This window comes from Ictidomys tridecemlineatus, chromosome 13 (assembly GCF_052094955.1).
Source record: "Ictidomys tridecemlineatus isolate mIctTri1 chromosome 13, mIctTri1.hap1, whole genome shotgun sequence".
Taxonomy (NCBI): Eukaryota; Metazoa; Chordata; class Mammalia; order Rodentia; family Sciuridae; genus Ictidomys; species Ictidomys tridecemlineatus.
This window is the reverse complement of record NC_135489.1, coordinates 95731897-95754707: the sequence shown is the minus strand read 5'-3', so window position 1 is coordinate 95754707 and position 22811 is coordinate 95731897. Positions and strand designations below refer to the sequence as shown.

The 22811-nt window shown below is 46.3% G+C and overlaps 1 protein-coding gene across 1 annotated transcript; it reads left to right on the top strand.

Annotated features, from left to right (window-relative positions):
- Positions 1–3980: 3980 nt before the first annotated feature.
- On the top strand, positions 3981–21665 carry LOC144370024 (putative serine protease 47). Its single transcript, XM_078030628.1, has 4 exons — positions 3981–4145; positions 15678–15914; positions 18485–18622; positions 20991–21665. Exons 1-3 carry the CDS (start codon positions 4000–4002, stop codon positions 18495–18497), a joined length of 396 nt encoding a protein of 131 aa, XP_077886754.1. The 5' UTR covers positions 3981–3999; the 3' UTR covers positions 18498–18622; positions 20991–21665.
- Positions 21666–22811: the final 1146 nt, after the last annotated feature.

Below are 22811 nucleotides of genomic sequence, written 5' to 3'. Positions count from 1 at the left end.
AGATAAATGGAAACCCAGAATTTGTTGTCCTCTGCAACTGGCTTCCTCCACTTAGGGTAACGTTTTGAATTTCTAGGCTGTGGCACTTACCTGTGTTTTGTTATGTTTTCTTCCAAAGCATAGTTGTACCACACTTTGATATTTGTTTACCAGTTGACAGGCATTTGCAGAATGGGGATATTATGAACAATGCTGTTATGAAAATTCTTCTGCAAGTATTCATGGAGACACATGTTTCTAAGTTGAGCTATTTTGTGTTATTCTTTAGTTTTCTTTAATTTTATTCTTTAGTTTTCTTTCTTTGGGGACATGTGTTTTTTTTTTCTCTTAGGTAGATTCTGAGAAGTGAAACTACGAGGTCAAATGGTAACTTTATGTTTGGTATTTTATAAATTTCCAAACTTCTTTCTAAAGGATGCCTTATGTTATATTCCTTCTGAAATGTGTCTGGGTTCCACTTTTTCTACATCCTTGCCAACTTTTGGTATTGTCTGTTTCATTAGCCATTGTAATGAAATTAAATGGTGTTTCATTGTAGTATTAATTTACATTTCTCTAATTACTAAGGATGTGGAACATATTTTCATGGGTTTCATTACCATTCAGTCTTTTCCTTTCACAAATTAAAAAACAATTAGAGGCTTATCTAGTTTAATTTTGTTATACACATTAGGGAATGTAAATTGTACAGAATAATGGGTTTCATTGGGAAATTTCCATACGTGATTCTAAGGAGCTTTGATTGTAGCTACATTTCCCTTTTCCTCCTTTTATATTAATCTTCCTCCCCCGGATTCCCTCCTCTATCCCTTATAGGCCCTCTTTAATATCATATTTTCCCTCAAGATTTCTCATATGAGAGAACACATTTCCACTTGTCTTTGTGAGTCTTGCTTATTTTGTTCATATTGTCATCTATAATTTTATCCATTTTCCTGAAAGGACATGGTATTATTTTTCTTTATAGCTGAATAATACTAATATTTCTCTCTCTGTCTCTGTTTCTCTCTCTCTCTCTCTCGCTCTCTCTCTCTCTCTCTCTCTCTGTGTGTGTGTGTGTGTGCGCGCACGCACACGCATGTGTTTCTGAAACACGATCTTTTGTCCAATCCCAGGGAAAGAACATGGAGACACAGAGTGCAACAGAAGTGAGACTTTTAGAGAGCAGGTACAATATGTATTTTATCCTCTTAAACACAAGTTCAATCCCCCAGTTCCTCATTGGTTAAGAACTAAGATTGGTTAAGAAGGTCACAACCTTAGTGAACTTTGCCTAAGATGCCACATTCCCATATAAGAAAACTCTCTTTCCACATTTAAGATCTCTTTCCCCTTCAATTAATGTTTCTCAATGTGGTATTTCCTCCTGTTAATCTGTTAAACAGGTCCCTATTCCCACATCCTATTTTTCTAGGAGACGATATGTGTATAAGTCTCAAGGCTGCCACATATGAATGGTACTGCATAAACTGTCCTTTAGTGATTTTCTACTCTGCCTTCTCTTTTCCCTGTATTTAGAATTTCTAAAATCTACTTACTTGAGAATTTACTTTTTGAACATGAATCATCAGATTTTCTATTTCTCACATATATGAAGTTCTTTTTTTAAAATCGTACTGGGTGGGTATTGAACCCAGGGGGCTCTATGAATGAACAACTTCTCCTTAGTCCCTTTTAAAATTTGGAGATAGGTTGTTACAAAGTTGTTACACTGGCCTGGAACTTGAGCTCATCCTGCCTCAGTCTCCTGTGCCATTGGGATGCACCATGAGGACAGGTTTATGTAGCACATTTTGTTGACGCATTCTTCTCTTGATGGGCATCTAGACTGACTTCATAGCTTGGCTATTGAGAACAGTACATAGATGAAGATATCTCATTCCTGTGTATGCAGGTATCTCTTTACTATGCTTGCTTTGATTCCTTTGGGTATATGTCAGGAATGAGATAGCTGGATGGTATAATCAATTTATGTTTAGCTTTTTGGGGTACCTCCATACTTTTATGCAGAGGGATGATACTAATTTACATTCTCATCAGTGGTGTACAATGTTTCTTTTCCCACTCATCCTCACCAGCATTCGTTTTGTTTTTTGTTCTATACTGGTACATGAAAAATCAAGCTATTTTGTGGGAACAAACATAGGTGCAGACTCAGTCTCTGAATAGTTGGTTGGAAGGAATAGTTTGTACAGAAAATCAGCAGAGTTTAGCAACGTTTCAGGAAACTGACGGTTTGGCCCACTTTGGACAGCAGGTGAATAAAAGAATTGTCCAGGTATGCATCTGAGATGTGATTTTCAGTGACCTCCTGTTCCATTGTAAGTGCTCAGAACCAATTCTACTCCATGTGATCCCCCTTTTTTTTGAAAGTGATTAATGAGTTCCTTGTAGTCTGATGTTTATAATCCAGAAATGAAGCAAAAGAAATGCGAAAATGAATGTAGATTGACTATTCCAAACTCAGTGTGTTACATAGAGAGCTGCCTTGGAATGCAGGATGGCCCTGCCTCTGGGCCACACGCCTGGGATGAATTACTATTGAATATCCTTTCTCTTTTTCTATGGGTAGCCTCCTTTTCCTTTTCTCATTGATCTGGGTCCTTGATTGGGTCAAGGATGGTGTGGGAGGGGTCAGGGTACTGGGCCAGTGTGTGTGTGAGGGGGGTCTGTATTGGGATGAGGGCCAGGGCCTCCAGTGCCTGTGGTGGCAGCTGAGGGCACAGTCAGGTGGGTGGAGGGTGGGTGGTGGGTGCGGTAGCTGGAGTGTTGATGCCTGTCTCATGGCAGGGTGAGGAACCCTCTGCGCATGGGTAGGTGCAGGTCAGGGTGGGGTCATCCCCAGAGTCCAGCAGTCCCGGATGGGCACCAGGCCAGGCTCATGGCTCTGCGGCCATTGTTGTTGCTGTGGTCTCTCCGTCTCCAGGCGGCCTGTACCCCTGGTTTCTGGCAGCCGCCAGGAAACGCAGATGAACTCCCAGGGGAACAGGAGGACCTGGAGCCCATAGCCAGCAGGGTCTGGGGCTGTGTGGGCGGGGCCCAAGGTCCCTTTGCAGTAGGGGCTGGTGGGAGAGGCTGGAGGGGGCAGGAGCAGGCCCAGGCGGGCAGTGAGAAGCCACCAGTGTGTTCTCTTTGTCTCTACCCTGAAGCAGAAGTCCGAAAAGACGACATCACCCAAGGTAGGTCAGGTTTCCCAATCTGGCGGAGATTTTATGGGTGGGAATCCCTGCCAGAGCTCAGGCATGAGGCTGTGGAACAGGATGCGTGGCCCAGGTCTGGCCCAGGGCTGTAGGGGGCCCAGAGGCAGAGGCAGTCAGGCTCAGGAGTCTCAGGTCCCTTTCCAGAAATCTGGGAGCACAGCCAGGGACCAAGATAACCCTTCTCAACTGTGAGGACCATGGATCCTCCCCCAGATAGAAGTCTTCTAAACAGAGTTGTCTCCATCTGCCCCACCCCTTTAGCAATGGAGCATGCCATGAGGGGGTGGGGGTCAGTTGCCCCAGGTCACACAGTACTACAGACACCTGCTGGTGACTTTGCTCCTCATGACACTGGGGTGGAGGGTGTGGAGTGAAAACAGCTGCCTAGAAACTAGGACCTCTGAAAAGTAAGATTAGTAACCCCAGAGAACTTCACTCCCCTCATCTGCAAAGTAGGCATAGAGTTGTGTTGGTGGAAGGAGTGAGGCCCCAGGGAATCCTTCCCAGTCCCAGGGCTGTGCTGTGAGCAGCCTTTCACCTTGCCCCTTCCTGTCCAGACCCCCAGACCAATATCCCCACAGCTCTTTCTCAGCTGTACTAGGCCATCTAGGCCTGGGCTGTGATGACTGAAGTCAGAAGCCAAGACAGCCCTCAATCATTTGGGCTGGGTCACTTGTCCCTTGACCTTGGCCTTCCCATGTGTGAAGTGAAGGAGGGACCTCCTTGGGGTGGTATGGGACACCACATGTATCTCTAACAGATCTGGGGGGATTGTCTCCACAGTGTGAGGAAGACCAAGATGATAGGGAAGGTGTATGGTGGCCATGATTCGGTGAGTGGCCAGTGGCCGTGGCAGGCCAGCCTGCTCTACCTGGGCCAGCATCTCTGCGGAGCTGTCCTCATTGACGCCCACTGGCTGCTTTCCACAGCCCAGTGCTTTCTCAAGTGAGTTATGCTTCCTGGGGCCCTCTCAGGGGGTTTGGCAGGGGAGGAAGGGTGAGAAGAGAAAAGGGGATCAGAGGGGATGGCCCTCCTCTGGGTATTGCTGGGGTCCCTGTGCTGCCACCAAATGCACACTGCTCCTTCTTTGATCCAGTGTCTGCTCCACCTGGACTGTCCTCCCCACTGGCCACCCAGTGCTTTCTTCATTTCCTGGGTCCTTATCATCCTTCATCCTCAGCCCCCGCTGAGAGACCCCTCTTCCCTATGTCTGTCCCCCCTGACAAGGACGTGTGCTGAGAACATTGGCACCTTACCCTACACTCCTGAGAGTAAGAATCTAGTCAGAGACCAGATATGATCAGCAGTGAAATGATTTCTTTCATTACTTTTGTTAAACTTCATTCCTGGGAGGAGCCAGAGTTACCCCTGCCCCATGTGTCAGGCTGCGTTGGTGGGGAGAGTAGGGTTCCCCAGCCTTGGAGAATGACATGGACAGTCAGGAGTCTACCTCTCCTGGCCCTCCTGGGCCTGTCTCTGTGGCTAACTTCAGAACACATGTGGAGGGACCCAGAGGGAAGGAGGGACTCATAGCCCAGGTAGGGGAGTTGCAATTTGTACACTTGCTGTCCCTGAATCCTCAGCTAGCTTCTCTTGAATCTGTGCAGGGTCCCCTGAAACCCTCCATGACATCGGGGGGGGGGAGGGGTGGCGAGATCCCATGCCAGTGTGTCTCCATCTTTTCAGGAAGACAAGGAACAAGCTTCAGTCAGCATGATGCAGGAAGAAGCTCAAAGTGGGCAAGGAGGGCAGATGTGAGGGAAGGGGTCCAGAGAGAAGCTACATTGTGGGGGGCAGGGTCAAGGGACTTCCTTAAAGGAGGAGTTGGGCTTGTGATATGGATGGGCGCCCTACAGGTCTGAGAACTGTGTGAACAAAGCCATGAAGTTACTCATTCCCCTTCAGAAACAGGAGAACTTCAATTCTGTGCACTCATTTGTGCATTTAAGAAATTCTTTGTGAGCATTTACCTCCAAGTGGAGAAAAGCAACCCTGAGGGAGTGGGTTGGAGGTGGTGAGGCCAAGGGATGGATCAAAAGGTGACAGGAAGAGACCTGGTATATGAGTTAGCTTTTTGTCATTGTGACAAAATATCTGAGAATTGAGTCAAAAGTAGGTAATTTTACTTTGGGTCACGGTTTACTTAGTACCTCCGGTACATGGAAACTTGGCCACATGGTTTCAGGCCTGTGGGAGAACAGTACACTGTGACAGGAGCACATGGTGGAGGAGTCCCTTTCACCTCATGGCAGCAAGGAAGCAAATAGGGGTACATGGTCCCAACATGTCAAGAGCACCCCCAACCTGAGGACCTAACTGATTTCCACTAGGCTCTGCTGCTTACAGTTTCTGCCATTTCTCATTATTGCCACAGACCAGCACCCAAGCCTTTTGCACATGAACCTATGGGAGTCATTTAAGATCTGAACCATAACATGGTAATGGTCCAGAGCTCCTCCTAGGAAAATAAGAGGGTTTGATCTGAGGCACCCCTTAGTACCCTTCCAGCACCAGGATTCTCAGCTCCTCCAGTTCTAGGAGGTGGTGGGAAGCCCTACGTCCTGAGGTTGTGAGTTGAATGTTCATCAACCCAGAGCGAGGAGGCTCCTGAGTGTTAGAAGGGAGGAGACAAAGGTGCCTGGAATCAGGGCTGGGAGAAGGGGGTCCAGAGCAGTGTGGGCAGTGGGATGAGGATGCAGGAAGAGTGGGGGCCCCTGAATCAGAGACGATGCTGATAATGGGCCCTTCCTCCTCCAGCAAATCCCAGGCACCACAGGACTGTGAGGTGCTCCTGGGTAACACCCAGCTGTACCAGCACACCCAGCACACCCAGAAGAATCTCAGGTAGTTTCTCACCCTTGACTAGACGTTGGCCCCCTGTCCCTCATTTCCATGCTCTCTCAGGTGAGAATTAAGCAGTGCTACATCCCTTTTAGTCTGAAAATATATGAGTCCATGGCTGCTGAATCCTATGTGGCACAGAACCTGAAAGCCTAGGGATCTGGACATTTGGAATCAGGAGTCTGGGTTCCTTAAGTCTTTGTGGATTTTGATTCTAAGATTGTAATCAGCCATGTATTTGAGATGACATGAATGAACTCAGAAGCTGACCTTGGGGCTTTCCCATCCAGGGTGTTAGTGAGGTTTTCATTACTGTAACAAAACATCTGACATAATCAACTGAAAAAGAAGAAAGGCTTATTGTGGCTCATGGTTTCTGAAATGCATCCCATGGTCAGTGGGCCCCATTGCCTTGGGCCTGTGACATGGCAGCACACTGTGGCAGGAACACATTGTGGAGCAATGCTGATCAGGAAGTAGAGAGCAACAGGAGGTGCCAGGTTTCTGACATCCCCTTTAAGGGCACACCTCCAGTGATCTAACCTCCTCCAGCTTCCTAAAGTTCCCAGCACCTTCCAATAGTGCCACAGGTTGGGGCCAAGGCTTAAATACACAGGCCTTTGGGGACCTTGGGAAACTGTTGGAAAGATGTTAGAAAGGCACACTTGGTGTCCGACCCCAGAGCCTGCATAATGAAGTCAGAATAGTCACAACTTAGGAATGTTTAATGTCTGTGACCTCACCCAGCTCCTCTCTTGTCCACTGCATGTTCATGTCAGGTGAACTGAGTGTGGAGAAAGCTCTAGCGTTTCTGGTTGAATTTGCAAATGGAAAGAAGAGGATTCTAGGTGAAGACTTTTGCACAGGAAGATGTAATAAAGGATTGTGTGTGGTGTGGGAAAATGCTGCTGCTGTGCTTTCAAGGGGAAAAGAACAATACAGAATTGTATTTATCTGTGCATCAGCATTTATTTCTCAACAGAGAAAGTGTCTGTGAAAGATCTGGACAGATCCCCAGGTTTTGGACTGACCCCCAGCATGGCCATGGCCTTCCTGAGTAGGTGATTCAATGAGAGGACAAGGCCTGGCTTCTTGGGAAAGAAGTGGCAGCACCCTGGGGAAACATCAAGTGACACCATCACCAACAACCCCCGCTGATTGGTGCACAAAATTCATGCAGTGTTCCCACTTCTTCTCTCCTGTAATTTGCTAATATTCTTTCATTTATTCATAAGATTTAGTCATTGGATCCAGTCCTGCATTATCATTTTGAATGGATTGCTATCTGTTACTTCAATTAAGATCTCAAACTCAGAGTGTTGATTTTACTTCACTTATTCCTGCTCTCTCTTATGTTGATCCAGGTTTCTGACAGATCTCATTTTCTGGCTCACTGAAGAAATTCTTTTAACATTTCTTTCAAGGAAGATCTGCTGGTGACAATTCCTCTCCAATTTTATTTGACTGGAAAGTCTTCATTTTTATTCTCCTTTGCAGGAGCATCTCACTGGTATAGAATTTGGGGTAAAGAGGAATTTTTTCCTCTCAACACTATGTTTTTCATTGCTCCCCTTTCTGGCTTGCATAATCTTTGAAGGAAAGTATGATGTCATCAGATCTTTGCTTCTCAGTGGATAAGGCATACTTTCCCCCTATGGCTTCTTGAAGATTTTCTCCTTGTCTTTATTTTCTGCAGTATGAATATGACATGCCCAGATGGAATGTTCTGGCATTTATTCTGCTCAATGATTTCTGTGGTTTGATGGCTGTTGTGAGTTTTGGCAAATTTTCAGTCATTATTATTTCAAATATTTCTTCTTTCTTCTCTTCTGGTATTCCCACTTTGCATGTGTTGCAATTTTCATAGTTATCCCATATTCTTGGGGATTCTATTTTGACATTGTTACCCATTTCTCTTTGCATCTGGGTTTGAGAAGTTTATATAACAAACTTCAAGCTCACTCATTCTTGCTTAGCTCTGGATATTTGTTGATGAGTTTTTTAAATGTTTTCTTCATTTTCATTACAGTGCCCTGATTTCTAGCATTTCCTTTAGCTCTTTCTTGAAATGTCCATCTACCTGCTGACATTGCACATATGTTTCTGCAAACTCTCTGTTTCTTCCATGAGAACCCTTAAAATGTATAAATCAGTTATTTTGGATTGCTGACCTGAATATTTCAAAGTATCCACTAAATATAAGCCTAGTGTTGATGATTGCTCTTCCTTACAGGAAATGTAGCCTTTTTTATTTGTCTTCTTTGTCTTGAAATTTTCTGCACAAAGTCACATATGATCTGCTGGGTGACAGGAGCAGAGGTCCATGGGTGTGCAGGGTGATGTTTCATGTTCACCTGGTGAGTCATTAGTTTGTGTTTACTCTGGTGTTTCCGTGTGTGAGAGGCTAAATTTCCTCTGGTGTCCTTATTTTTGTCTCCCCTCTGGCCTGTTAGTTTCCCAGTGGATCCTTACTGATTATGGGCTGAGACAGTTCCTTCCTCTCTCATTATACAGAAGCCCTACTGAGGTGGTGCTGAGGTGAGGACGTGGGACAGGAAGCACTCCCTGGTCCTAGGATTAGACCTCAGTCTCATAGGGAGCCTGTGTCCCTGAGCTGGGACCTTCATGCCCACATCTCATTGGCACCCATTCCCACCCTGGTGGGGCAGGAAGGAAAGAGGGAGCTGGATTTGGGTGTTTCTGTCCCCCAAGTCAGTTAGATGCTGATAAAACTCTAAAGGTCAGGCCCTGACATGAGAATTTCTCTTGCATCAGGCTTTATACTTGATAGTAGAACAAATATTCTGGAAGTAGTTCATTTTCTCCATACCCTTTCCAGAAACAGTCTAGTCTAAAGCCTGAGAACCTGACAAGGCTCCTGGAGGTAGTATCCAAGGGAGTGAGGGGCCCCAGTGCTCCCATGGCCTCTCTGGAGTTCAAGTCTCCAGCAACTGCTCCACTGCAGTTTAGGTTTCCTCACCCAGCACTGGTGCCCGTGCCAGGTGTGTGCGCCTCGGCTTCCCTTCAGGTACGCCTTGAGTCTCCAAGTGAGTGCATGGGTTGTAGTTAGTTGGTCAAAGCTCTGAGGCTCTCACCCAACTCCAAAGCAGGAACAGTAAGGAACCAAGACTTCACTCATCAGCAGTCATTATGTGGACCATTTCTCTGAAGGAAGCAGAGTAATAATGAGGTTAGAATTTTAGTTTGGCCAAGGACCCACATGTTTTTAAAAAAGCATATCTTGTCGCTCTGTGGTAGGGCATGTGATGAGCACAAGCAAAGCCCTTATTTTAATCCCAAAACCTAAAAAGAAAAAAAAGTGGGGCTGGGGTTGTGGCTTAGTGGTAGGGCACTTGCCTGGCATTGCGTGAGGCCCTGGGTTCAATCATCAGCCCTGCATATGGATAAATAAATAAAAATAAATGTTCACTGGCAACTAAAAATATTTTTTAAAAAAGAAAAAGTACATAGATGTATGAGAATGGTGGACTTCTCCAGATATTTGGCTGATTAAACAAGAATAGGATTGTGTTTATGCAAAAGGAGGGCAAAAGGCAGAAGGGAGCCTGCAAAGAATTAAAGAGATATTTATACACATGTGATCATACAAGGATTATTTATTTTATTGCATTTATGAAAAGGATAGATCTTTTAAGAAAAAAAAAGGTAGTTAGATCTATATTTACTTGCAATATCCATAATAAATTGGCAAGTGAAAAAGAAGCAAGTTTCACTGTAGTGTTTATAAAATGATACCATTTTGATTAAAATGAGGGAAAAAGGATATATATATATATATGTATATATATATATATATATATATATAGTATATAAGTAAACAATCAGAGCAAAAGGCATGAAAGAATATAATGCAGGATGCTGGTACTGATTTCAGGGTGGAAGTAAAACAATTTATATAGAGAGAGATTATAGTGTTTATATATCCTTTAATTTAAAAATAAAATTAAAAAAATCTAAATATGAAATAATGGATAAACACAGGTGGGTGGAGATAAAAAGCACAGACAAGAAACAGCCAAGGAAAATAAGTTAAAGAGAGAGAGGGATGAAGTCAGAGAGGCAGAAGGGAGCCAGCAAGGACTTGAAGAGATATTTCTACACACATAATCATACAAAGATTATCTGTTTTAGCCAAGGGTCTATTGAGGAGAGGTTTTAAGAATTTAGCACACACCCATATGATGAAATATTATTTGGTCTGAAAAATAAAGGAAATTTTGACTGATACTATCGGAAGGAACTATCTGACCGATATGGAGGAACTTGAGAACATTATTATAAGTACAGGAATTTAGACAGACAAACACACACACACACTCACTCATAAAAACAGCACATATTGTTAAGATCAAACTTATATAAAGTACACCAATTAGTCAAATTACTAGAGAAATTAGAATGGTGGTTGCTAAGCCCTTGGGGGTAAAGGGAATTATTATTATTAACTAAGGTGCAGTTTTTCAAGATGAAAAAAAAGAAAGGAGCTACATACTTGGCCCAGTCAATACACAGTTCAAAACGAGGGGTGTCAGGAACTTCAGGTGCTAGGAGGGTATTCTGTTTGCAAGACCAAATCCCCCATACTGAAGGAAAAGTTCTTACTTGGGACAACAGACTGCCTTGGACCTAGTCACCCTTTGGTGACGTTGGACACTATCATGAGTTCCTGTGGGAATGTGGGAACCCCACCTAGCTGTTGAACAGCTTGGGAATCTGAGGCCTTGGAGTATCCATCCACGGAGGTACAGGAGGTTGGCACTGGAAGACCCCTGACAATTGCATCCTTGGAGCCTCCATTTCCTCTGCAGCCTCAAACTCCATGTACCTGGTTGGAGTTTGGAAAAAGGAGGCACAGGCTGAGCTGAAAAGCAGGTCAGCCATACCAGGCAGGTGCTAGTCCCATACCAGGCAGGAGCTGGTGGCAGGGATGTGGAGCTGTGTCCTGGAGTGGGCTGGGCCAGTCCCAGGAAGAAGCTTCTACGCAGGAAGAACCACATCAAGTCCATCAGCTACCACCTGAAAGGAATCAGATCTGAGGGACCTAGGCAGGGCCCCTGGCTCTCCCTTATTCTAGGTCTCTCCTGTTTCTGCCAGGAACCACACGGATCAGGTAAGTTCCAGAAACTCATTAGGGATGTGATTTATATCAGGGAAACCAGGGATCCTGGCCCAATTCAGGGATACTGAGTCTGGCACATGAGCCCTGGAAGGATCACCTGGGAGGCCAAGGGACAGAAGACGTCATGAGAAAATGGAAGCTAAACTGAGAACATTGGGTTGCTTCCAATGAGGGCTGTTCTTTTCCTTCTTTTCACTTGTTGCAATGGCAGGGATTTCATAGAACAAAGGCAGTAAGATCAGAGGCAGGTCCTCGGGGCATCTGAGGTGCTGGATGTCCCTGACCATGCACTCTCCACTGCCATCTTCTGGAACATGAGGTTGAAGTAGTGGCCATGTTCAGGATCTTTTGTAGTTGGCACTCTGTAAAGAGGTGCCAGTTCCCAGGCGGGTGGCGTGAGTGAATCTAGTGCAACTTTTCCCCTTTGCAGAGCCAAGAAAGCAGAAGAAAACCTTGTGACTGGGCTGGTTACTCCTCCCCACCCTGACCCTGAACCTCCATTGTTGCAGAGAGAAATCCCAGCCTTCCAGCTAGAGGGAGCTGTTATTTGGAGAGAGAGATGGCTTGGATCTAACACATAGGTAGGTGACAGGCCCTATCAGACACTGCTATGCAACCAAGATACCCACCACTCGGGTCTGGGCTCTGAAAACTGACTCACTTTTCTGCTTTCTCATAGAAGACCATCCGATCAACGTAGCTGGTGCGCTGCCATTCCTGCAAACCCTTCCACAGGGCCTCCTCCATGGTCATGGTGGACTCCCATTGAGACAGGGAATGAAGCACTGGGCTGCACTTCATCAGGATCAGTCAGTGTCCACAATGTCACCCTCCATTCTCAGCCTAACTGGCCCAACATGTCCTCCTACCTTTGTTACATCTGCTCCATCATATTCAGGTATGGTACTGGGGCTCTGGGACACTATACCCCATATCAAACATTAACACCAAGGGAAGTGTTGGCCTGTAGGATTTCACTTGGATTCCTTGATGGTATGGTGTGTTATGTGCTGAATTTGATTTTTAAGAATTTAATTTTTATTATTTTTTTATGTGATGCCAAGGATCGAACCCAGTGTCTTACTGGTGCTAAGCGAGCAATCTACAACTGAGCAACAATCCCAGCCTGTACTGAATGTTTTATCCTCCAAAATTCACCTGTTGAAATCCTAACCCCCAATGTGATGGTATGTGGAGATGAACTTTAGTGTTTAGGAGGTTTGATGAGATACTGAGGATAGGGCTTCATGAAGGCATTAGTGGTCACCCAGGAGAAGGAAGAGACACTGATGTGATGTCAGTCATGTGAGGACAGTCGAATCTGTCATCTTCTTTAGCAAGGAGAGAGCCCACGTGGGAATCTGGATCAGGCACCCTTCATCTGCATCTCCCAACTCCAGATCTCTGAGAAGTGAAGGTCTGGAGTCTTAGTTACCTGGTCTATAGCATTCAGTATTGCAGCCAAGCTAACTGAGACAGTGCACAGAATGGCCTGGGAGCACAGTCACAAATTGGGGCAGTGATGAACATCCACATTCAGAATTCAAAGAGAATAACTTCCTCATGAGTGCCACATGACCACAGTGTCCTTATCAAGAGTCCAGGACAACATGTGTGGATATCTGTAGAGTTCTGTCTTGGAGCCAGCAACCCTAACCCCACTTCTGGTTGTGATTTTCTCATGCCAACAAGAATCAGGTGTAGGGTAGAAGGTGAAATAACTGGGAGAGGGACCATCATATGGAGCGAGATAGCCAACTTCAAATTCTGGCCCACATTACCCCAGAAACCTATTATAGCTTGAGTCTGCCATATGATGATGAAGACCATTGGAAACAAAGATTTCCATTACCCACAGGGATGTGATGGGCACTGACTTAAGGCACATTTCCTCCCCTGGAGTGAGATCAATGATGCTGGGAATGTGGGTCTCTCAGCTTGTTTCCCACCCTCAGGACCTTCCTTCCAGTTCCCCTACATCCCAGCCTCCTTTTCTGTCCCTGTCACATCTCAAGGAGGAGTTCTGGGTCCCAGGGAAGAACACTCACATGAGTGGAGTCTTAGGAAGGTGCTGGTGGACCAGGATCTTGAAGCACTGCCAGTGCCTGAAGTTTCTGTAGATGCTCTGAGGTCCACTGGAGTCGTCTGGTGGCACTGCAGCTGGTGTACCCTCCCCGTACACTCCCTGTGGCCATGGGTGGGCATTCATTGGGAAGACAATGGGGGTCAGGTGGGCAAATGGTGGTGTTGCTGGAGTGTGAAGGTCAAAGTCCATCAGCTCCCATAGTTCTGGGTGCCCCCACTGGCTGAGATAGGCACAGTGGTCCTCCAGGCAGAAGCTGCTGTGAGGAATGGAGCAGGGTGATCCACACCACCTCAGAAGGCCCCTGGGGCCCTCCACTTGAGGTGCCTGAGTGAGGGAAACCTTCTGAATGTGGCTCTCCTAGTCTCCGTCTGGCCCCTGTTGACCAGAGTTGAATAGCCCAGACACACACACACACACAGAAGGAACACCAGCTCCTGCAGCCATTGACATTTCAGGGTAAGCACACTGCACAAGTGGGTTCCCCTGGGAGACTAGTGCAGTCACAGGAGGCAACATGGGCAGCACCCAGATGGCTGGTGTGTTGGCCCAGGAGCAGAGGGAAGACAGGGCAGGTCTCTGAGGGGAGACATAGGGGAGCCAGGTTCTGCCTGGTCTCAGCACTCGAGATGCTGTGGAAGCAAAGTCAGGGCAAGTGGCTGTAGGAGTGAGGCCCCCAGCCTTTGTCACTGGGCATCTGAGGAGGAATGGCAACAGCTCAGGGTCTGATGGGCAGGAAATCTTGTGGTTTGCAGCTTTCTCTGAGTGAAATTTAGGCTTCCTCCAATCAAAAGTTACACTCAGAGAAATCTTGTTCCCAATACTCAAAGACTCCCTGAACATGGTCTATTGTGCACCTCCCTGACTAGAGGCCCCTTGGCATCCTTTGCTGACAGTGGGTCAGCGTCCAAGGCATCTCGCTGGAAACTGACTCTGCCAAGTGGCACCATGCCTCTCAGCATTCTCACCTACAGGAAGGAGACCTCCCTTCTCCAGGAAAGTTCCAGGCACTCCAAGGCCTATGTGGAGGTGACAAGTTCATAATTTATGGGTCCATCACCCCATCAGCCTTCCTTTTGCTGACTCTCCTTGGAAAACCCTCTGTTTCTTTCCTGGCCTTGCACAACTAAACAAAAGCACCTGAGTGAAATGTCTCCCCAGCTAGACCTGAGGAAGCCTGAAGGTCACCAGGAGCACATCCTGCCCAGAGCACTTCTAAGCACAAGCACCAGTGGGGACACAGATTCTGCCATCTCAGTGTATCTGTAAACAGGGTTTTCCCAAGAGAATTCTTGACGTGGCCACAACTAGATTAGCACTTGAACATTTTGGCTGGAGGTGCAAAAGCCATGGTCACAGAACTGTTCTCAACTTGAAATGAATCAAGGCAGTGGACCTAAAGTGTACGAGTGACATTGTACTTGTCCCACCCACCCAGCTGCATGGGAAATGACAGTTTTAGTTAAGAATGTTCAACATAAAGTTGAAAGAATGTCATGCGTTCTTAAATCTTGAACCATGGGAGATGCAGTGCTTAAACTGAACACCCAAGGGCCACACTTGCACATATCAAATAAATGGTGGGAAGAGTAGATAGGCATAGAGATAGTTCAAAAGTGTTGGGAAAACATACGGGGGAATGGGGTTGATAGCTAAAACGGAAGGGATTTCTTTTTGAGCTGATAGAAGTACTCTATTTTTTGTTGTAGTCATGAAGGAAATGTTTATTGCCGATATGGAGGCAAAGTCTATGAAAAGGAGAACTCTAATATTTGATGGGTGATGTGAGTGGTGTGAATGTCTTCCTAACGTGATTTTGTAATGATCTGCAGCAAAATAGTGAGATGTTAGCAGACAATGCCTCAGATGGTTGGCCCGGGTGCCACAGACTGGCCAAGATCCCAGGAACTGTCCTGGCCAATGCATAGAGATCAGAAGGAGGTTTATAAACTGAGTTTCTATAAGAGTGCATCTTAAAAAACGGGGCCCACAAGGGCCCAGTCCCTCTGGTCACTGTCAGGAAGCACAGCTTTTCATTAATGTAGGGAGTGGGTCTTGGTGGTGTCAGTTGATGACTCCCTAGTGTGCTGTGACTTCTTCTCCTCTCATCAGGTCACTGACTCAGGAAGACCATGGCCATGCTGGGGTTTTGTCCATCCTCACTGACCAGCATCATTAATGGGAGGAGAAAGAAGCTGTCTAAACACATACATGTCTAAACACCTGTGAGTTGAATGTTCATCAACCCAGAGCGAGAAGGCTCCTGAGTGTTAGAAGGGAGGAGACAAAGGTGCCTGGAATCAGGGCTGGGAGAAGGGGTTCCAGAGCAGTGTGGGCAGTGGGATGAGGATGCAGGAAGAGTGGGGGCCCCTGAATCAGAGACAATGCTGATAATGGGCCCTTCCTCCTCCAGCAAATCCCAGGCACCACAGGACTATGAGGTCCTCCTGGGGAACACCCAGCTGTACCAGCACACCCAGCACACCCAGAAGATGCTCGTGAACCAGATTATCACCCATCCAGACTTTGAGAAGCTCTATGTCTTCGGGAGTGACATTGCCATGTTGCAGCTGCACCTGCCTGTGAACTTCACCCCCTATGTGGTTCCTGTCTGCCTCCCACGTGCAGACATGCAGCTGCCCAGTCAAAGGTCCTGTTGGATAACTGGCTGGGGAAGGCTCTCTGAGAAGAGTGAGGGGGCCTGGGAGAGGCAGGAAGGGAAATGAAGGACAGGAGGAAGCATCAGGGCAACAGGAGAGGGGTGGTTCAGCCAGGCAAGAGGCCCAGGCTGGTTTCTGAAGCCCCTGGACTTGACCCCCCTGTGCCTCATTTCCATGATCTCTCAGATGAGGACTGGGCAAGTGCTACATCCCTTTAGTTCTGAAAGTGTATGATTCTAGGCTTCAGAGTTCCATGTGGCCCAGTCCCTGAATATCTGGGGATCCTTAACAACTGGAATCAAGAATCTGGGTTGTTGGAGTCTTTGTGGCTTTTGATTCGAGTGTTTAATCAGCCAAGGTTTGGGATGACTTGAATGAACTCAAAAGCTGTTCCTGGGGGCTGTCCCGTTCCGGGTTGTTAGTTGGCTTTCCATTACTGTAAAAACAAAGCAAAACAAACTTGCCTGAGATAATGACTGAAAAAGAGGAAAGGGTTATTTTGATTCATGGTTTATGATGTTACATGGGGATGACTTTACATCCTGAGCAAGTTATGGAGCAGTGCTGCCCAGGAAGCAGAGAGCCAGAGGAGGGGCCGGGTTCCTGACATCCCCTTTAAGGGCACACCACCAGTGACCTACCCTCCTCCTGTACACCCCATTGCTTAAAGATTCCAGCACCTCCCAATAGTGTCACGGGTTGGGGCCAAACTTTAAACACACAGGCCTTTGAGAATCCTTGGAAAGGTGCTTGGGAAAAGTGGGAAGTCACATGTGGCATCTGACCCCAGAGCCTGCATGATGAAGTCAGAGTGATCCCAATTTAGGAATGGTTAATGTCTATGATCTCACCTAGCTCTTATCTTGTCCACTTCACATTCTTGTCATGTAAACTGCATAATGAAGAAAGCTTTGGGGTTTTGTGTTGCCTTGTCAGATTGAAAGAAGAGAATTACAGACAAAGGCTTATGCCTGGATGATTTAATAAAGAAAGGATTGTTGATGGTTTGGGGAAATGCTTCTGGTGTATTTTCAATGAAAGAAAGAACAGTACAAATTTGTAATCATCCATGGGGTCAGCATTTGGTTCCGTGTCTCTCAACAGAGGTGTTAGAGGTGTTTTGGACAGAACATGTCTTCAATGAGTGCTCTGCCCACAAGCCTAATACCTGCCCACCCAGTGTTAGGAACACTCCCTAGTCATGGGATGGCCAGCCCCCAGCACACATATGTGTAGAAACACATTCTGGTTCTTCCTTGAAGGCAAGATCCAAGTCTTGTTTTAATGTTCCAGACAGTGTCCCAAGGCACCTGGTAGGAACTCCACTGCTCTTTTCCACCCTGGCACAATAAATCACTGTTTCCTGCCTGTTGACTCCAAATTTCTCTCCCATTTTCCATCCTGTGTACTTCTACTCAGGACTCCACATGGTGGCCTATTATGGGCACATAGAATCAAATGTCAACTCCCCACCTTGGCTATGAGGCTGTACATAGTATCAGTGCTCTGCCCCTTCTCTGCCTCAGCTCCTGCTGCATCCCTCACATATCTGATAACTCGCAGCACTGTCCACTTTGCTCCTCCTTGAGCAAGGCCACCTCCATCCCTAGACCATTTGCTTTGCTGTTTTCCCAGCCTAGCTTTCTTTCCCCTCTGCTCTTTGCATTACTTCTTTCTTCTTGACATTTACAGCTCAGCTCAGCTACTCCCAGTTTTACTCCATCATGTGAACTATTTTGAAATAGGCAATCCCTGCTGTCATCTCCCTGTTCTATCTGGTCCATAGCACTTAACAGTTTGTTCATTCACCTTACTTGCTCTGTCTCTTCCCCCTCAAAATGTCAACCTATTCCTCAGTGTATAAAATATGCCTAGCACAAGGACAAGTGAATAAATAAGTGATGGGGTGAGAGAATGGATGGATGGATTGACAGATGGGAGGATGAATGCGGAATTGGATGAGAAGATGATTGGATGGATGGATGGATGGATGCATGGATGGATGGATGGATGGATGGGTGAAGTTGGTGGATGGGTGGTCGTATGTGTTAGTGGATGGGGAGAAGGAAGAAAGAATGGAGAGATTGATGAGAGTAGATGGAAAATGAGTGTGGGAAGATGGGTAGATGGATGGAGGAATGGGTGAATGCATGGACGTGTGAGTGGGCAGGTCAGTGGATAAAGAGATGGCAAAAACGTTAGTAATGGATGGGTAGAGAGTAGACTGAATGGTTCATGAGAGGATAGGTGGGTGAGTGAATGGTTGCTGAATTCCAGGGAGTGGAGTCACATAATTAGTGGGATTTGCCACTTTGTGGAATAGGAAAGGTTGTTCTGTTGTTGGAGGAATAGGCTAAGTATGTTGACAACTTTGAGAAAAGGGTGGGGGGCTTAGCAAGGAAGACTGAACCGAGGTTTGAAACCCATGCTTGAGAGTAGTGGTGAGCGTCAGGCAGAATGGGGGTTCTGAGTCGTCTGGGTTCTTTGCTAAGGCACAGTGCATGTCACTCACCTCCTTCTCATTCTCACAGAGCCATTGTTACTGCCCTACTCTCTCCAGGAAGCTAAGGTGAGTCTTATGAATAGCACCATCTGCAATACCTTCTATGGGCAAACACCTGGAGAAGGCAGGAACTACTCTGTGCAGGAGGAGATGCTGTGTGTGGGGGACTTCTCAACAGGAAAGGCCATCTGCCAAGTAAGTAAGGTCGGGCTCTGCTGCTCTCTTGCCTGTTCTGCTGGCCTCAGTTTCCCCTGGGGGGCCTGTGTTGGCCTCAAGTGTCTTGGTGGAGACCCCAAACTTCCTGCTTCCTTCCTTCTACATATTTTCCGTGGGCTCCATTCCTCATCAGTCTTCCTTCAGACCAGCACCTTCCTCAGCCCATCCCAGCACAAAGCTGTCTGCTGTGAGGACCCTCAAACAGTATCCATTTTAGTTGCCTGTTTTAAACTTTGATGTGTAGCATACACACAGGATGAGTTATTTGTAAGTGCACAGCATGATGACTTTTGTGACGTTGATGCAACCTGTTACCAGTCCTCCCCACAACTCTCCATTCCCTTCTTGTCCCTAACCAGCAGATTTCCTTTTAGTCTTTGGAATTGATTCTGAATTTTCTGCAGACAGGATTTACTGTTGGCTTTCTTCTGTATTTTAACATTATATTTGTACCCAGGGTTTTTACTGTAAGTTCATATCAGCTGTCTAATCATCAAAAAATAAAGGGTAAGCCATAATTGGGGGGGCAATCGGTCACCTGGTGTGTTGGAATACACCTGTAAGCCCAGTGGTTCAGGAGGTTGACTGCAAATTCATGCCAAGCCTCAGCAATTTAGTGAGACATTTTGCAACTTAGGGAGACTGTTTTCATATTAATAATGAAAGAAAGTGTGGATGTGGAACAGTTGTGAAAAGCCCATGGATTCAGTCCCTGATAATAAAAAATAATACTAATATCTGGTTGGTAGTATACAAAAATGCCAATGTCATAGAAAAGAAGGAATGAATGAGACTGAAGAAGGTTAATAAAACTTGGTATTTAATGGTAATATGGGATCCTGGATTGGATCTTGGAATAGAATAGGGATATTTGGGGGCAGAGACTCACTGGTAGAATGCTCACCTAGCGTGTGTGAGGAGCTGGGTTCAATCCTCAGCACCACATGAAAATAAAGAAAATAAACTTATTGTGTCCAACTACAACTAAGAAAAAATATTTAAAAAAAGAATAGGGATGTTTGTTCCTAGTGAAATCTGAATATTTATTTAATAATATTGTACCATCTCTACTTCCTTGGTTTAAGTATTTGTACCATGGTTATGTCAGATGTTAACACTAGAGGAAGCTAGGTGCAGGATATGTAGATCCTCTGTAGTATCCTGCAAATCTAGCCTAATCCTACATTATTTCAAAATGGAAAGATTTGAAAAGATTGAAAGAAACCCTTTACCAGAGAGTTCATTTAGATATCAAACAAGCAAATGAAAAAACCTCTCAATATTGTCAGGCACAGGAGAAATACAAACTCAAACACCAGTGAGATGCCTCTACACATTAATTAAATGGCTGAATTCAAATGACTGGCCACGTCAGTTGTTGACAAGGATGTGAAGCACCTGGAACCCTCAACATACCCGAATGGTAGCGTTGTAATCTGGTGCAAATATTTTGAAAACAATTTTGTAAAAAGCTATATACACTTCTACCATACAATCCAGACATAGTAATGTTAGGTATTTACCCAGGAGAAGTGAAAGTAAGACTTGTAGATGTCCAAGAAAGACATCTATATGACTACAAGACAGTTCACAGCAGGTTTCGTGGGTAATAGTTCAAAACTAAGAAAAAGTTAAAAGATCAGTAGCAGGCTAATGAACGAATAAACTAAACAATATCCCTACACTAGTGCACTACTCGGCAATAAACAGGAATAAACTGTGGTGCACACAGCTACCCAGGTGTACTACTAAATAACTGTCCTGGGGCCAAATGATTGTAATAGCATACTGGCCTGCCACATATGAGGCTCTTGTCTTTCATCCTCAGGACTGAAAAAAAGAAAAATAGAAGAAAACAATCTTTAGTGAAAAAACACCAGATAAAAATAGGAGTACAACTTGTGTGATTCTGTTCCTACAAAATTCTAGGAAGTTGGATACACAGTGAAGAAAAAGGCAGTATGGGTGCTCCCTGCTGCTCAGGGTTCACAGAGTCAGGGTCTGCACAGAGGTGTCAGCTGACCCGGCCTGCTCTAGGCCATTCTGTCCATAGAGCTGCCCATCCTGGCCTCACAGTGTGTGCTGCCCTGGGCCACCAGGAGCTCAGGCATGAAGGCTAGAGGGAGGGGCTATGGACTGATGGATTTGGAAACAGGATCTCCACTGGGAGGATCATCTCAGGAGCTTCTTGCTGCTTCATTCTGGTGACCCTCATTGGGGGCTTGAACTGATTGGCCTTCACTAGGGCCCTGCTTCACATGGTGGCAGCCCAGGGTGTCCAACATTGCCACCTGGTATTTCTGCCCCCACTCAGCCCCCATCCTAACTCCTCTCTCTCTTTCCTCAGGGTGATTCTGGGGGTCCTCTTGTCTGCTATGGCCCCAGTGCCTGGGTCCTGGTAGGACTGGCCAGCTGGGGCCTGGACTGCAGGCCTCCCATCTACCCCAGCGTCTTCACCAGGGTTGCCTACTTCATTGACTGGATCAGTAAAGTCAGGAAGCCGAGTTCTCTGCCAGACCCTCCGCCCGACCCTCCTCCCACAGACTTTCCATCCCAGCCTCTGAGAGCTTCCGGCTGCCCCGGGCCCTGGAACACGCTCATGTGCACACAGACCTGGCTCCTTGTGCCACTTATCCTCATGTTACAGCAGCAGGTCCCTGAGTGACTGTCAGGGCCCTACATATTTCCTCTTCCCAGGCCCCCGGCCTCTTGCTGCAGCTTCTCTCACTCAAGTGCACTGTTGATCTAAACAGCTCCTTTCCTTAGCTTCCCTGTCCATCATCTGCCACTCCCAAAGCCAAGTTCAGCAAACCAACCCAAATAAAAGACTCATCCTCCTGTTCCTCTGGCTGTGCTGCCCTCTGGGCTCCTTCTGTCCCTCAGTGCTCTCCTTTCCCTTCCACTTGGTCATCTGGCTTCCAGAAGGAAGAGGAAGGGGTCTTCTTAGGAATCTTCAGCTAAGGGGCCCTGGGGCAGAAAGCACTGCCATAGGGTGGACCGTGAGGAAGTTGGGAGCCAGGGGGCTTTCTAAGCAATAGTCATGGTCTCTCTGCTCTGGCTGACTGCTCCTACCCTGGGGAGCACCGGATTGTTCAGAGAAGGCCAGGCTTTACACCTGGTGTCCAAGTGTAAGGGAGGCAGTATTTCCCCTCAGTAGATATGTGATCTGATGCAGATATATTGAAAACAATTTTGTAAAAAGCTATCTACACTTCTACCATACAACCCAGACTTAGTTGGAATCAGTGGACCTGAGGAATGATGACTGGTCCTGTCCTGTAGCCAGAGGTCTCTCAGATGTCGGTGGTGGGGGCTGGAATCTGGTCAAGAAGCAGAGAGAAGGCCCTGATGCCAGACTGAAAGCTCATCCTCATAAGGCAGCGGTTTTCAGAGCTCTGCCCCCTTTTTGACACCTGGTGTGCTTTTCATCTACATCTACAGGATGCTTCAGGCATGTAGACACTGTCCACTTCCCCAGCCCAGTCACCCATGAACATGGTGCCTGTTGTCTAAGGCCCAGGGTACACCTACCCTTGTGTCCACATGCCTCTTGGGGTTGGATCCCAGTGTCACCTTGTTGATGTAGCTGATCCTATACTAGGGGTCCAGTAAAAATAAGTTTTAAAGTAGTGTGGCTGTCTTTCCCAAAAATATGCTGGACACAGGTTTTGATGCAGCCAACAGGAACCCAGAGGCCTCACAATACCCACCCCCAATGTTCAGATCCCTTGTTGAAAGGGAGAGCTTTTATTTAGCAGATGGTCACATAAACTGGACACCATTTATGGGTTTCAGTGGTAAATGTTTCCTACCCTGATATTTCTCAATTTCCTGGACCCTTACGGACAGGAGAATGGATGAACTCTCATGAACATTAGCAATAGGACTTCCCTGTCTTTGACCTTCTGAAGGATCAACAATGGCCTTTCCAGTGTGAAGACACTGTAGGAGCTTTAAGTACAACCCTGGCCTTTGGCCAGAGCACCTCTACTAATGGATGATGGTATAACCACCATCTTTGATGGGTCTTGGAGCTCCATACTCTATGGAAGGTGGAAGACAAGAGCTTTCCATCTGGTAACAAAACAGGTGATCTCACCCGACATGACTGCTCAGAACTATGGTCTGCATATGAGTTATTTGCACAGCATGTGGTCCATGCATCTTC

Bases quoted from the DNA above. Each gene is read 5' to 3' on its own strand.
- LOC144370024 (XM_078030628.1), top strand. From the start codon at position 4,000: ATGATAGGGAAGGTGTATGGTGGCCATGATTCGGTGAGTGGCCAGTGG. The intron at 4,146-15,677 runs GTGAGTTATGCT...TTCCTCCTCCAG, and splicing joins ACAGCCCAGTGCTTTCTCAA to CAAATCCCAGGCACCACAGG.